This window comes from Somniosus microcephalus, chromosome 4 (assembly GCF_052327205.1).
Source record: "Somniosus microcephalus isolate GS21.2 chromosome 4, FLI_Smic_1.0, whole genome shotgun sequence".
In the NCBI taxonomy this organism is placed as follows: Eukaryota; Metazoa; Chordata; class Chondrichthyes; order Squaliformes; family Somniosidae; genus Somniosus; species Somniosus microcephalus.
The window spans coordinates 32,532,851-32,549,818 of record NC_140990.1 but is presented as its reverse complement, the minus strand read 5'-3'; the positions used below and the strand labels follow the sequence as shown (position 1 = coordinate 32,549,818).

At 44.1% G+C, this 16,968-nt stretch overlaps 1 gene segment (V, D, J or C); it reads left to right on the top strand.

Moving 5' to 3' along the window:
* Window positions 1–15,953: 15,953 nt before the first annotated feature.
* LOC147118566 (T cell receptor delta variable 3-like) lies at window positions 15,954–16,409 on the top strand. The segment is given in 2 exon segments: window positions 15,954–15,993; window positions 16,093–16,409. Coding segments are annotated over 2 exon segments (357 nt in total).
* The last annotated feature ends 559 nt before the right edge of the window (window positions 16,410–16,968 follow it).

Sequence of the window (16,968 nt, the reverse complement as noted above, 5' to 3'; positions counted from 1 at the left end):
TAAACAGAGACAGGGTCTATTGTAATGTAAACAGAGACAGGGTCTAGTGTAATATAAACAGAGACAGGGTCTAGTGTAATATAAACAGAGACAGGGTCTTGTGTAATATAAACAGAGACAGGTCTAGTGCAATATTAACAGAGACAGGGTATAGTTTAATATAAACAGAGAAAGGGTCTAGTATAATCTAAAGAGAGACAGGGGCTAGTGTAATATAAACAGTGACATGGTCCAATATAATATACACAGAGACAGGGAATATTTTAATATAAACAGAGACAGAGTCTAGTTTAATATAAACAAAGACAGGGTCTAGTGTAATAAAACGGAGACAGGGTCTAGTGTAATATAAACAGAGCCACAGTCAAGTGTAATATAAACAGAGACAGGGTCTAGTGTAATATAAACCGAGACAGGGTCTCGTGTAATATAAAAAGAGACAGCGTCTAGTGTAATATAAACAGAGACAGGTTCTAGTGTATAATAAACAGAGACAGGGTCTAGTGTAATATAAACAGAGACAGGGTCTAGTGTAATATAAACAGCGACAGGGTCTAGTGTAATATAAACAGAGACAGGGAGTAGTGTAATTTGAACAGAGAAAGGGTCTAGTGTAATATAAGCAGAGACAGGGTCTAGTGAAATATAAACAGAGACTGGGTCCAGTGTAATAAAAACAGAGACAAAGTCCAGTGTAACATAAACAGAGACAGGGTCTTCTATAATTTAAACAGAGACAGGGCCTAGTGTAATATAAACAAAGACAGGGTCTAGTGTAATATAAACAGAGACATGGTCTAGTGTAGCATAAACAGAGACAGGATCTACTGTAATATAAACAGAGACAGTGTCCAGTGTAATATAAACAGAGAAAGGCCTAGTGTAATATAAACAGAGACAGGGCCCAGTGTAATATAAACAGAGACAGGGTCCAGTGTAATAAAACCAGAGACAAATCTAGTGTAATATAAACAGAGACAGGGTCTAGTCTAGTATAAACAGAGACAGGGTCCAGTGTAATAAAAGCACAGACAGGGCCTAGTGTAATATAGACAGAGACAGGGCCTACTGTAATATATACAGAGACAGGGTCCAGTGTAATAAAACAAGAGACAAAGTCTAGTGTAATATAAACAGAGACAGGGTCTTGTGTAATAAAAACAGAGACAATGTCTAGAGAAATATAAACAGAGACAGGGTCTTGTGTAATATAAACAGAGACGGGGTCTAGTGTAATATAAACAGAGACAGGGTCTATTGTAATATAAACAGAGACAGGGTCTAGTGTAATATAAACAGAGACAGGGTCTAGTGTAATATACACGGAGAAATGGTCTTGTGTAATCTAGACAGAAACAGGGTCTAGTATAATATAAACAGAGACAGGGTATCGTTTAATATAAACAGAGACAGGGTCTAGTGTAATATAAATAGGGACAGGGTCTAGTGTAATATAATCAGAGACAGTGTCCAGTGTAATATAAACAGAGTCAGGGTCCAGTGTACGATAAATAGCGACAGGGTCTCGTGTAATATAAAGAGAGACAGGCTCTAGTGTAATCGAAACAGAGACAGGGTCTAGAGTAATATAAACAGAGACAGGGTCTAGTCTAATATCAACAGATACAGGGGCCAGTGTAATAAAAACAGAGACAGGGCATAGTGTAATATAAACAGAGACAGGGCCATTGTAATATAAACAGAGATAGGGTCCAGTGTGGTAAAGCCAGAGACAAAGTCTAGTGTAATATAAACAGAGACAGGGTCTAGTGTAATATAAACAGAGACAGTGTCGAGTGTAATATAAACAGAGACAGTGTCCAGTGTAATATAAACAGAGACAGGGTCCAGTGTAATATAAGCAGAGACAGGGTCTAGTGTAATATAAGCAGAGACAGGGTCTAGAGTAATATAAGGAGAGACAGTGTCTAGTATAATATAAACAGAGACAGGGTCTAGTGTAATATAAACAGAGACAGGATCTAGTGTACTATAAACAGAAACAGTGTCTAGTGTTATATAAAGAGTGACAGGGTCTAGTGTAATATAAACAGAGACAGGGTCCAGTGTAATATAAACAGAGACAGGGTCTAGTGTAATATAAACAGGGACAGGGACTAGTGTAATATAAACAGAGACGGTGTCTAGTGTAATATAAACAGAGACAGGGTCTAGTGTAATATAAACAGAGACAGGGTCTAGTGTAATATAAACAGTGACAGTGTCTAGTGTAATATAAACAGAGAAAGGGTCTAGTGTAATATAAACAGAGACAGGGCCTAGTGTAATATAAACAGTGACAGGGTCTAGTATAATATAAGCAGAGACAGGGTATAGTTTAATATAAACAGAGACAGGGTCTAGTTTAATATAAACAAAGACAGGGTCTAGTGTAATATAAACAGAGACATAATCTAGTGTCATATAAACAGTGACAGGGTCTAGTGTAATATAAACAGTGACAGGATCTAGTGTAAAATAAACAGAGCCAGGGTCTACTGTAATGTAAACAGAGACAGGGTCTCGTGTAATATAAAGAGAGAAAGTGTCCAGTGTAATATAAACAGAGACAGGATCTAGTGTAAAATAAACAGAGACAGGGTGTCGTGTAAAATAAACAGAGACTGGATCTAGTCTAATATAAACAGAGACAGGGTCTTGTGTAATATAATCAGAGACAGGGTCTAGTGTAATATTAACAGAGACAGGGTCTAGTTTAATATAAACAGAGAAAGTGTCCAGTGTAATCTAAACAGAGACAGGGTCTAGTTTAATATAAATAGAGACAGGGGCCTAGAAATTCAGTATAGCCACTTTTGGGGTGGTAAAGTCGGGCGGCCGCTAAAGTTTGCGCCCGGCGCAAAGTCGCGCCCCCTTCACCGATATTCAGTCGCATTGTCCCAAGAGGTTGCTGCTGCGCTAAAACAGGCGAAGCATGACTATCTTTAGGCGCTAAGCCGGCGGTGCTGAGCGATACCCCCGAGGCCGGGCAAAGCGCAGGTGCGTCAAGTTCTTGATTGGCGGCAGATACTCTGGCGCCGGTCAGCTCTCAAAGGGGGAGGGTCGATTTGTTTGCCTGCCACGCCCTGCACACTGCAGCCCTCAACCTAGGCCTGACCACTTCAGCTTCACCTGTACAACGCCCAGGACTATGGAGAAGGCCAGGGAGAGAGCGCAGCGCTCCAGCGACGGTGACCTGAGGTTGCTGGTTGGCGGAGTGGAGCGCAGGCACCATGTTTTGTACCCAGAAGGTGGCAAGAGGCCGCTGCCCAGCGCCTACCAGAAGGCCTGGAGGGAGGTGTCCAACAGGGTGTCTTCCAACAGCGTGGTTGCCAGGACTGCTGTGCAATGCCGGAAGAAGTTCAACGACCTCACTCGGGTTGTCAGGGTGAGTACACTTTCCAGTGTCCTCCTCATCCTTGCATGCGCACCTCACATTATGGGCAATGGGACCTGAAAGCCCTAATGGCCAGCCCTCATCCAGCATCTATGGGACTGGCATGAAAATCACTTGCACATTCAGCACTTTACACACTGTCCAAGCTATTCGAACATGGGAGGCAGTGCAGACAAGATCAGGGCTACACACTGTCCAAGCTATTCGACCATGGGAGGCAGTGCAGACAAGATCAGGGCTACACACTGTACAAGCTATTCGACCATGGGAGGCAATGCAGGCAATATCGGGGCTTCACACTGTACTTAGAGGCCGTCCTTTCTCTTGCAGGCCAAGGTTGCACACAACTGGCGCAACCAAACTGAGACCGGGGGAGGCCGTCCTGACATCAAACAGCTCTCCGACCTTGACCAGCGTGTGGAGCGCATTATGGGAGGCCGGCTGATTGGCCCCGTCGCCACTGGAGATGCCGACCCTGTTCTGGGCACCAATGGTAAGGGCATGACATTTTGGACCTTGCTCGTTCCACTTGCGCATCAGATCAGCATCCTTTGCCACTGTCCGACCAATGCGGTGAATGGCACCACTCATGCCTCCCTCGCTGCCGCCCTGTCCTCACTCTAAAGCTACTCTTGTGCCTTCCTGCTTTCAGATGGTGAATCATCAGGTGAGGAGGCGGGCCCTCAAGCTGCCACTGTCACCCCTTCGGAAGACGAGGAGGAGGAAGAGGAAGCCGGCCCATCAGTGCCACCCTCAGCCGCGCCAGCCCATGCCGATGTAGGGGACACGTCTTCCCTGGAGGGGAGCCGGGGGGATGGGTCAGAGGAGAGTGAAGCTCCTGGGCCCAGCGGCCTGCAGCAACGCGGGAGGGGTGGGGAAGCTCGGCGGACTTCTCCCCAGAGGGTGAGTGCGGCCTGCAGTCCTGCGACGGTCAGCGCAGAGGAGGTGCGCCTCCTAGAGGAAATGGCCGTCCAGGCTGAGCGCAGGCACACTGAGCTCATTGCTGCAGTGGCAAGGATGCCTGACTCCATAGAGTCACTGGCAAGGTGTGTGCAGGAATTCGGGTCAGCACAGGCCAGGAGTCTGCAACAATTCAGTGCAGCACAGGCCAGGAGTGTGCAGGACATCAATGCAGCACAGGCCAGGAGTCTGCAGGACATCGCGGCAGCACAGGCCACGAGTCTGCAGGACTTCACGGCAGCACAGTCGGCTTCTAGCCAAGTGCTCCGTCGTGCCGTCCATTCACTGGCTGGTGTATTGCGGACACAGACCAGGGCCACACGGGCACTAACTGCTGCCACCCTCGCTGGATCAGCCAGGCCTCGCCAGGGCACTTGCCGCACAGCAGCAGCCCAGGAATCTGTCCTTCAGCTGGTTGCTGCGCATGCTGCAGTGCTGGCCCGTGCGAGTGCCAATGTGTCAGGCGACCAGCGAGCACCTGCGATCTGCCAGGTTGCCACCATTCCTGCAGCCGAAACTGCCACTCCACCATTGCAGCTGCCACGAGCTGCTGGACACACTGCTGCTGCCCAGCCAGATTTGGAGCAGTCACCAGCCGGCCCCTCCAAGGCCAGAACTGGTGCAGGCCGACCCCCAAGGGCATCTGCCGTCTCGCCATCTGCCCCTCAGCAGCCTTTCCCCAGCCTTGCTGCAGCCACTGGGCTCCCATTGAGGAGCAGCAGGGCGGGCAGGGGCCAGGCAAGGATGCGCAAGGCATCGCCCTCGCAGGGCAAAAAGTAGAGGTATGCACAAATGCCTGGTGCTTGTTGGAAGGCCGACACTTGTGCAGTTGTTTTGGTGTAAGGCCGAGACTGGTGTCTATCTGTTTTTGTGTAAGGCCGAGACTGCTGTCTTTCTTTATTTGTGTAAGGCCGAGACTGGTGTATATCTTTATTTGTGTAAGGCCGAGACTGGTGTCTTTCTTTATTTTTGTAAGGTCGAGACTGGTAGTTTTGTGTTTTTGGAGGGGACTTCTCCACATGAGCATGTAATGTGGGAAGGGCAGAGGTTTTCAATAAATTTTTGTTGTTAAATTGCAGTGTGCATGGTTTTTTGGTTAAGTCCTGGTTGGCCTGCTCGGCTGAGGGCTTGTGGAGCGGCTACATTCATCTGCTGACATTGGCACAAGCCAATCCCTGAGAGGGGGCCGAGAACCGACGTTCAATAAGTCGGCGACGGGCGGCCCTTGCACTTTGTGCCTCCCTCCTGTGCTGGTCCACCTCCTCCTCCTCCTGCTCCTCCTCCTCAGGTGGTCCTCCAATGCGTGGTGGCAGTGGCTGAGTCCTGCGGATAGCCAGGTTGTGCAGCATGCAGCAAACAACGACGAAATGGGAGACTCGCTCCGGCGAATACTGCAGTGCTCCCCCGGAACGATCGAGACAGCGGAACCGTTGCTTCAGGATGCCGATTGTTTGTTCGATGATGTTCCTCGTTGCTTGATGGCTCTCGCTGTATCGCTCTTCAGCAGGGGTGCTGGGCGCATGGAGCGGGGTCATCAGCCAGGTACACAAAGGATAGTCTTTGTCCCCGATAAGCCATCCTCGTGGGTGAGGCTGGGCCTGGAACATGTCTGCCACAGAAGTCTGTCGGAGGATGAAGGCATCGTGGCTGCTGCCTGTAAAGCGGGCATTGACAGCTAGGATGAGCTGCCTGTGGTCACACACCAGCTGTACGTTCAGCGAATGGTAGCCCTTCTGGTTGCGGTAATCCTTGGCATTCTCCAGAGGTGCCCGCAAAGCCACATGCATACAGTCAATGGTGCCCTGCACCATGGGGAAGCCCGCGAATGCTGCAAAGCCCATTGCACGCTGTTGCTGCTTGTCAAGGGCCATGGAGAAGGAGATGAACTGACGTCTCCTTTTGAAAAGGGCATTGGTCACCTGGCAGATGCAGCAATGCACGACGAACTGGGAGATGTTGGAAATGTCCCCAGTAGCGGATTGGAAGGAGCCGGTAGCATAGAAGTTGAGAGCCACCGTCACCTTCACTGCCACCGACAGAGACGTCCTGCACCTCAGCTGTGGCTGCAGATCACCGGCAAGCAGCTGGCAGATCTCTGTGACCACATCCCTTCTGAATCGTAGCCTCCGAACACACTGCTCCTCAGACATGTTGAGATAGTAGAACTGCAGGCGGTATACCCTCGGTGGGTAATGCCTCCTTTGCTGATGCCTGTTGCCCCCTCTCCGTCTAGCCAGAGCTGCCACGCTCTCATGGCGTCTCTGAGCCCTTTGGATGTAATTGAGAAAGCCAGCGTTTACACCCATTGCAGCCCCCATAATATGCTGGTAAACAATGAGATGTCAATGAAGTCAAAAACTTTTGAAAGCTGTGGCCTGAAGCCAGAAGTACCTGTCCGAGTGTTGGGCCAAAGCAGAAAGCTGTCTACCTTGGTCTCTCGCCAAAGATCCGTTTCGCAAGAAGGTGTGTTGCAAAAGGGCAGCCTTTTATATTGCAGGATGAGTGCCCTTTAATTTGAACCCCCCGTGCCCGCATCGGTTGAGCACCATTCCACTTAACAGTTGCTAGGGGCGCCAGGCGCCCAATGGGGTGGCACGACTGAAGTTCCGGTTGGGGGTGCACAAAGAGCGTTGCATGAGGAAATGACGTCATGATCTGCGCGCGCAGCTGAGTGCGCGCAAAGACTTTGCGCCACCGCTAAATTTCTAGTGAAGTTGGGGCGAGGTGCAGTTCATGCTTCGCCCAGGCGCAAGCCGCCTAGCGCCTGGAATCTACTCCTCCTCAGGTGCTAACGGCTGGCGCAACCAACTGAATTTCTAGGCCAGGGTCTATTGTAATATAAACAGAGACAGGGTCTAGTGTAATATAAACAGAGACAGAGTCTAGTGTAATATAAACAGCGACAGGGTCTAGTGTAATATAAACAGAGACAGGGTCTAGTGCAATATAAACAGAGACAGTGTCTAGTGTAATATAGAGAGACACAGGGTCTACTGTAATATAAACAGTGACAGGGTCTAGTGTAATCTAAACAGAGACAGGGTCTAGTGTAATATAAACAGAGACAGGGTCTAGTGTAATATAAACAGAGACAGGGCCTAGCGTAATATATACAGGGACAGGGTCTTGTGTAATATAAACAGAGACAGGGTCTAGTGTAATATAAAGAGCGACAGGGTCTAATGAATTATAAACAGAGACAGAGTCTAGTGTAATATAAAGAGAGATGGTCGAGTGTATATAAACAGAGACAGGGTCTAGTGTAATATAAAGTGAGTCAGAATCTACTGTATCATAAATAGAGACAGGGTTTAGTTTAATATAAACAGAGACAGGGTGTTGTGTAATATAAACAGAGACACGGTCTAGTGTAATATAAACAGAAAAAGGGCCTAGAGAAAAATAAACAGAGACAGGGTCTTGTGTAATATAAACAGAGACAGGGACAAGTGTAATATACACAGAGCCACAGTCTAGTGTAATATAAACAGAGAAAGGGCCTAGTGTAATATAAACAGAGACAGGCTCTAGTGTAAGATAAACAGAGACAGGGTCTAGTGTAATATAAACAGAGACAGGGTCTAGTGTAATATAAACAGAGACAGGGTCTAGTGTAATTTAAACAGAGACAGGGTCTAGTGTAATATAAACAGAGACAGGGTCTAGTGTAATATAAACAGAGACACGGTCTAGTGTAATATAAACAGAAACAGGTTCTCGTATAATATAAACAGAGACAGTGTCGAGTGTAATATAAGCAGAGACAGGGTTTAGTGTAATATAAACAGAGACAGGGTCTAGTGTAATATAAGCAGAGACAGGGTTTAGTGTAATATAAAGAGAGACAGGGTCTAGTGTAATATAATCAGAGACAGGGTCTAGTGTAATATAAACAAAGACAGGACCTAGTGTAATATAAACAGAAAAACAGTCTAGTGTAATATAAACAGAGAAAGGGCCTAGTGTAATATAAACAGAGACAGGGTCTAGTGTTATATAAACAGAGACAGTGTCTAGTGTAATATAAACAGAGACAGGGCCTAGTATAATATAAACAGAGACAGGGTCTAGTTTAATATAAAGAGATCCACAGTCTAGTGTAATATAAACATAGACAGGGCCTAGTGTAATATAAACAGAGACAGGATCTAGTGTAATATAGAGAGAGACAGGGTCCAGTGTAATATAAACAGAGACAGGGTGTAGTGTAATATGAACAGAGACAGCTCTAGTGTAATATAAACAGAGACAGGGTCTAGTGTAATATAAACAGTGACAGGGCCTAGTGTAATCTAAACAGAGACAGGGTCTAGTGTAATATAAACAGAGACAGGGTCTAGTGTAATATATCAGAGACAGGGCCTAGCGTAATATATACAGGGACAGGGTCTAGTGTAATATAAAGAGCGACAGAGTCAAATGTAATATAAACAGAGACAGAGTCTAGTGTAATATAAAGAGAGATGGTCTAGTGTATATAAACAGAGACAGGGTCTAGTGTAATAAAAACAGAGACAGGGTCTAGTGTAATATAAACCGAGACAGGGTCTTGTGTAGTATAAACAGAGACAAGGCCCAGTGTAATATAAATAGAGGCAGAGACTCGTGTAATATAAACAGAGACAGGGTCTAGTATAATATAAAAAGAGACAGGGTCTAGTGCAATATAAGCAGGGACACGGTCTAGTGTAATTTAAACAGAAAAAGGGCCTAGAGAAAAATAAACAGAGACAGGGTCTAGTGTAATATAAACAGAGACAGACTCTAGTTTAATATGAACAGAAACAGGGTCTAGTGTAATATAAACAGAGACAGGGACAAGTGTAAGATACACAGAGCCACAGTCTAGTGTATTATAAACAGAGACAGGGCCTAGTGTAATATAAACAGAGACAGGGTCTAGTGTAATATAAACAGAGACAGGGTCTAGTGTAATATAAACAGAGACAGGGTCTAGTGTAATATAAACAGAGACAGGGTCTAGTGTAATATAAACAGTGACAGGGTCTAGTGTAATATAAACAGAGACAGGGTCTAGTGTAATATAAACAGAGACAGGGTCGAGTGTAATATAAACAGAGACAGGGTCTAGTTTAATATAAACAGAGACAGCGTCTAGTGTATTATAAAAAGCGCCAGGGTCTGGTGTAATATAAACAGAGACAGGGCCAAGTGTAATATAAACAGAAACAGGGTCTAGTATAATATAAACAGACACAGGGTCTAGTGTAATATAAACAGAGACAGGGTCTAGTGTAATATAAACAGAAACAGGTTCTCGTATAATATAAACAGAGACAGTGTCTAGTGTAATATAAAAAGAGACAGGATCTAGTGCAATATAAACAGAAACACGGTCTAGTGTAATATAAACAGAGACAGAGTCTAGTGTAATATAAACAGAGACAGGATCTAGTGCAATATAAACAGAAACACGGTCTAGTGTAATATAAACAGAGACAGAGTCTAGTGTAATATAAACAGCGACAGGGTCTAGTTTAATATAAACAGGTCCAGAGTCTAGTGTAATATAAACAGAGACAGGGCCTAGTGTAATATAAACAGAGACAGGGTCTAGTGTAATATAAACAGAGACAGGGACTAGTGTAATATAAACAGAGCCAGGGTCTAGTGTAATATAAACAGAGACATGGCCAAGTGTAATATAAACAGAGACACGGTATAGTGTAATACAAACAGAGACAGGGTGTAGTGTAATATAAACAGGGACAGAGTCTAGTGTAATTTAAACAGAGCAGGGTCTAGTGTAATATAAACAGAGACAGGGTCTAGTGTAATATAATCAGGGACAGGGTCCAGTGTAATATAAACAGGGACAGGGTCTAGTGTAATATAAACCGAGACAGCGTCTAGTGTAATATAATCAGAGACAGGGTCAAGTGTAATATAAACAGAGACAGTGTCTAGTGTAATTTAAACAGAGACAGAGTCTAGTGTAATATAAACAGAGACAGGGTCTATTGTATTATAAACAGAGACAGGGTCGAGTGTAATATAAACAGATTCAGAGTCAAGTGTAATATAAACAGAGACAGGGTCTCGTGTAATATAAACAGAGACAGGGTCTAGTATAAAATTAACAGAGACAGAGTCGAGTGTAATATAAACAGAGACAGGGTCTAGTGAAATATAAACAGAGACAGGGTCTAGTGTAATATAAACAGAGACAGGTATAGTGTAATATAAACAGAGACAGGGTCCAGTGTAATATAAACAGACACAGGGTCCTGTGTAATATAAACAGACACGGGGTCTAGTGTAATAAAACCAGAGTCAGGGTGTAGTGTAATATAAACAGAGACAGAATCTAGTGTAATATAAACAGAGCAGGGTCTAGTGTAATATAAACAGAGACAGGGTCCAGTGTAATATAAACAGGGACAGGATCTCGTGTAATATAAACCGAGACAGGGTCTCGTGTAATATAAACAGAGGCAGGGTCAAGTGTAATATAAACAGAGACAGTGTCCAGTGTAATACAAACAGAGACAGGATCTAGTGTAATATAAACCGAGACAGGGCCTAGTGTAATTTAAACAGAGAAAGGGTCTAGTGTAATGTAAACTGAGTCAGCGTCTCGAGTAATATAAACAGTGACAGGGTCTAGTGGAATATAAACAGAAACAGGGTCTACTGTAATATTAACAGAGACAGGGTCCAGTGTAATATAAACAGGGCAGGGTCTAGTGTAATATAAACAGAGACAGTGTCTGGTATAATATAAAGAGAGACAGTGTATAGTTTAATATAAAGAGAGACAGGGTCGAGTTTAATATAAACAAAGACACAGTCTAATGTAAAATAAACAGAGACAGGGTATAGTGTAATATAAACAGAGACAGGGTGCAGTGTAAAATAAACAGAGACAGGGTCTAGTGAAATAAAAACAGAGACGGGTCTAGTGTAATATAAACAGAGGCAGGTTCAAATGTAATATAAGCAGCGACAGTGTCCAGTGTAATATAAACAGAGACAGGATCTAGTGTAATATAAGCAGAGACAGGGTCTTGTGTAATATAAAGAGAGACAGGGTCTAGTGTAATGTAAACCGTGTCAGCGTCTAGAGTAATATAAACAGATACAGGGTTTAGTGTAATATAAACAGAGACAGGGCCTAGTGTAATATAAACAGTCACAGGGTCCAGTGTAATATAAACAGGGACGGGGTCTAGTGCAATATAAACAGAGACAGGGTCTCGTATAATATAAACAGAGAAAGTGTATAGTTTAATATAAAGAGAGACAGGGTCGAGTTTAATATAAACAAAGACAGGGTCTAGTGTAATTTAAACAGAGACAGAGTCTAGTGTAATATAAACAGAGACAGGGTCTATTGTATTATAAACAGAGACAGGGTCGAGTGTAATATAAACAGATTCAGAGTCAAGTGTAATATAAACAGAGACAGGGTCTCGTGTAATATAAACAGAGACAGGGTCTAGTATAAAATTAACAGAGACAGAGTCGAGTGTAATATAAACAGAGACAGGGTCTAGTGAAATATAAACAGAGACAGGGTCTAGTGTAATATAAACAGAGACAGGTATAGTGTAATATAAACAGAGACAGGGTCCAGTGTAATATAAACAGACACAGGGTCCTGTGTAATATAAACAGACACGGGGTCTAGTGTAATAAAACCAGAGTCAGGGTGTAGTGTAATATAAACAGAGACAGAATCTAGTGTAATATAAACAGAGCAGGGTCTAGTGTAATATAAACAGAGACAGGGTCCAGTGTAATATAAACAGGGACAGGATCTCGTGTAATATAAACCGAGACAGGGTCTCGTGTAATATAAACAGAGGCAGGGTCAAGTGTAATATAAACAGAGACAGTGTCCAGTGTAATACAAACAGAGACAGGATCTAGTGTAATATAAACCGAGACAGGGCCTAGTGTAATTTAAACAGAGAAAGGGTCTAGTGTAATGTAAACTGAGTCAGCGTCTCGAGTAATATAAACAGTGACAGGGTCTAGTGGAATATAAACAGAAACAGGGTCTACTGTAATATTAACAGAGACAGGGTCCAGTGTAATATAAACAGGGACAGGGTCTAGTGTAATATAAACAGAGACAGTGTCTGGTATAATATAAAGAGAGACAGTGTATAGTTTAATATAAAGAGAGACAGGGTCGAGTTTAATATAAACAAAGACACAGTCTAATGTAAAATAAACAGAGACAGGGTATAGTGTAATATAAACAGAGACAGGGTGCAGTGTAAAATAAACAGAGACAGGGTCTAGTGAAATAAAAACAGAGACGGGTCTAGTGTAATATAAACAGAGGCAGGTTCAAATGTAATATAAGCAGCGACAGTGTCCAGTGTAATATAAACAGAGACAGGATCTAGTGTAATATAAGCAGAGACAGGGTCTTGTGTAATATAAAGAGAGACAGGGTCTAGTGTAATGTAAACCGTGTCAGCGTCTAGAGTAATATAAACAGATACAGGGTTTAGTGTAATATAAACAGAGACAGGGCCTAGTGTAATATAAACAGTCACAGGGTCCAGTGTAATATAAACAGGGACGGGGTCTAGTGCAATATAAACAGAGACAGGGTCTCGTATAATATAAACAGAGAAAGTGTATAGTTTAATATAAAGAGAGACAGGGTCGAGTTTAATATAAACAAAGACAGGGTCTAGTGTAATTTAAACAGAGACAGAGTCTAGTGTAATATAAACAGAGACAGGGTCTATTGTATTATAAACAGAGACAGGGTCGAGTGTAATATAAACAGATTCAGAGTCAAGTGTAATATAAACAGAGACAGGGTCTCGTGTAATATAAACAGAGACAGGGTCTAGTATAAAATTAACAGAGACAGAGTCGAGTGTAATATAAACAGAGACAGGGTCTAGTGAAATATAAACAGAGACAGGGTCTAGTGTAATATAAACAGAGACAGGTATAGTGTAATATAAACAGAGACAGGGTCCAGTGTAATATAAACAGACACAGGGTCCTGTGTAATATAAACAGACACGGGGTCTAGTGTAATAAAACCAGAGTCAGGGTGTAGTGTAATATAAACAGAGACAGAATCTAGTGTAATATAAACAGAGCAGGGTCTAGTGTAATATAAACAGAGACAGGGTCCAGTGTAATATAAACAGGGACAGGATCTCGTGTAATATAAACCGAGACAGGGTCTCGTGTAATATAAACAGAGGCAGCGACTAGTGTGTTATAAACAGAGACAGTGTCTAGTGTAATATAAACAGAGACAAGTCTAATGTAATATAAACAGAGACAGCGTCTAGTGTAATATAAACAGAGACAAGGTCTAGTGTAATATTAACTGGGACAGGATCTAGTGTAATATAAACAGAGACAGGGTCTCGTGTAATATATACATAGATGGGGTCCAGTGTAGTATAAACAGAGACAGGGTCTAGTGTAATATAAACAGAGACAGGGTCTAGTGTAATATAAACAGAGACAGTGTCTAGTGTAATATAAACAGAGACAGGTATAGTGTAATATAAACAGAGACAGGGTCCAGCGTAATATAAACAGAGACAGGGTCCAGTGTAATATAAACAGAGACAGGGTCTAGTGTAATAAAACTAGAGACACGGTGTCATGTAATATAAACAGAGACAGAATCTAGTGTAATATAAACAGAAACAGGGTCTAGTATAATATAAACAGACACAGGGTCTAGTGTAATATAAACAGAGACAGGTATGTATAAGTTAAAGTCTGGTTTCGTTTTCTCAGAAACGGCTTCCAGAACCTACTGTGGGTTGAATCCACAAAGAAGTCTGAGGACTGCAGGACCCATTTTCAAGTGTCCCAATAAGTTGGTCACGGGGTCTGGCGGCCATTTTGAATGCCCCTTTTTCCTGGGCTTCTTTTAAAACAGTCTTTAATATCGTGGCCTCTTCTGCCATTCGACCCTTATTAATACAATATTAATTTTGCGAATCTTACATTTGGCGTACCGTGGCTGCAGTGTGTACCATCTACAATATGCACTGCAGCAACTCGCCAAGGCTTCTTCGACAGCACTTCTCAAATCCGCGACTTCTACCACATAGGACAAGGGCAGGCAGGTTTATGAGAATACCATCACCTACAAGTTCCCCTGCAAGTTAGACAACATCCTGACTTGGAAGTATATCGTCGTTTCTTCATCGTCGCTGGGTCAAATTCCTCGAACTGCCTCACTAACTGCACTGTGGGAGCATCTTCACCACACGGACTGCAGCGGTTCAAGAAAGTGGCTCACCATCCCCTTCTCAAGGGCTATTACGGAGGAGCAATAAATGCTGGACATGTCAGCGATGCACACATCCCGGAACGAATAACAAAAAATATCCAATTCAGGAATTGTATTAGTTTGTGCTTTCAACTTGTATTTATAACGAAACTTAACTCCCCTTTTGTCTTTCGACCCCTTTCCGTGCCTGCCTGCAATATTCTGAAGCCCTTTACACATCTTCCATGTCAGTGTCCCGGATCCTTTGATCTCGGCCTGTACACTGGGTTTATTTGATCAGAGTACGTTGCCGGGTCACAGACAGTTTATGCACAATGAACAGATTTCACAAGGTAGTGATTGTACTCTTTAAAACAAGGCCCAAGCACAGAGATCTCCCAATGTCCATTGCCCTTCAGAATCTCTATTTAATGCTGGAATGTTTCCTGTCAGCATTAACAATCCCTCAGCTTCCGGGTTCCAATATCCAGGTTTCATTCCCACCCCGGTCTCTAAAAGCTGAACCATTCCCCTATAAGGACACTGACTGCAGCCCAGCTCGGGGTGTTTCCATTCACTGACAGCCAGCTCACCACATACCGGATCTCACAGCACCACTGGGGATACAATGAAGTGAGGTCAGAGCATCCTGAAACACGACAGGAGATTATTGAGGGCGGGGATTAGAACGGATATCTTCAAATATCAAAACCCCCCTTTTACAGAGCGGAGAGCGACAATGCGGCTACTCAGCATCTGGGTTGTTTGGGGGCATTTCTGACAGTTAATTGTGGAGCAAACACATTTAATCTTTTCTTTAATCTCCAAAAGCTGAATTGGAGGCGCACAGAGCTCTCGGAGGGTTGAGGGGCTGGAGGCAGTTACAGAAATAGGGAGGGGCGAGGCCATGGAGTGTGTTTGTATACACGGATGAGAATATTGAAATCGATGCGTTGCCTTACCGGGAGCCAAAGAAGGCCAGCGAGCACAGGCGTGATGGGCGAACGGGACTCAGAGCGAGTTACGATACGGGCAGGAGAGTTTTGAATGAGCTCCAGTTTACGGGTGGTGTAAGGTGGGAGTCCGGCCAGTCGAGCATTGGAATAGTCGAGTCTAGATGTGACAAAGGCACGGATGAGGGTTTCAGCGGAAGGTGAACTGTGGAAGGGGTGGAGTTAAAATGCTGTCACCCAGTTGAAGCATTCGGCCCATTAAACCAGGAATAGAATTGCACGAGCTACTTCCTCACCTTCTGTTATACCTTCCAATCAAACAGTTGCTCACTTTACTCATTATAATAGATTGCAACAGGATATAGAACTGCTGTTCCAAGGGGTTGTTGGTGAAGATACAAAAGAGCCCATGTCGTACCGTAATCTCATTATATTGTGCCTGGTGATCGGTAAGTACGGCCAGGCCTTGTGTCTGTTTGCACCAAGGTGATGTTAATAGACGTTCTATCTCAGTATGGTATTCAACACACAGTTAACTTTTATTTCAGGGGAGATTCAGGCAGATTCGGTGTCACAACCTCAGCCCACGCTCTATGTGACTGAAGGAGATGTTGTGAAAATAGACTGTAGCTACACAACAAGACTCAGTGACCCCGACCTGTACTGGTACCAGCAGTACACGAACCAGGTTCCGCGATTTATTTTGTACCGGGATAAAAACAGCAAAGACGAGGCGGATTTTGCCAAGGGAAGATTCGAGGCCGGCCAGACCAACGCAGAAAAGAAGTTTCCTTTAACGCTCACTCGAGCGGAAATCCAGGACACCGCCATATATTTCTGCGGGTTGAGAAACACAGTGTTTTAAAACTCATCTGTCGCTGTACAAAAACCTCAGTGAAATAAAACTGCCGCAGACGGTGCCTCCACTTCAAGGGAACATATCAGCAAGTATCAGCCGTGTCTCAGTGAGTAAGATTTTTTGCCTCTGCGTCAGAAGGTTGTTGGGTTCAAGTCCAACTCCAGACAATTGAGTCCATAATCGAGGCTAACAATCCCGGTGGCCGTATTGATGCTACTTCGCAACTTTGCTTGTAGGAATTAATATCGAGGAATTTATAGCCGATATAAACATTTTACTGGGGTGGTGCAGGAGCCCCTTAGGAGACCCTGGCTGTCACCCCGGGGTCACAGCCCTGAGTCAGAGGTCACAGGCTGCACCAATTGGGGCTCTTCAGCGCTGAGCGGAGGCTGGAGGCGGCGCGTGACACCCTGACCCTGAATCAGTGTGAGAAACAGCCAATCACTGTGCTGTGACATGCAGAAAAGATTGTGGCTTCATCCACTGCAGGGCAAACCGGCTGCAACCTCTGTGTGACGTACAGTCGGCCATGTTTATGTGCCTTAATACGTTGCGCAAGTCTGCC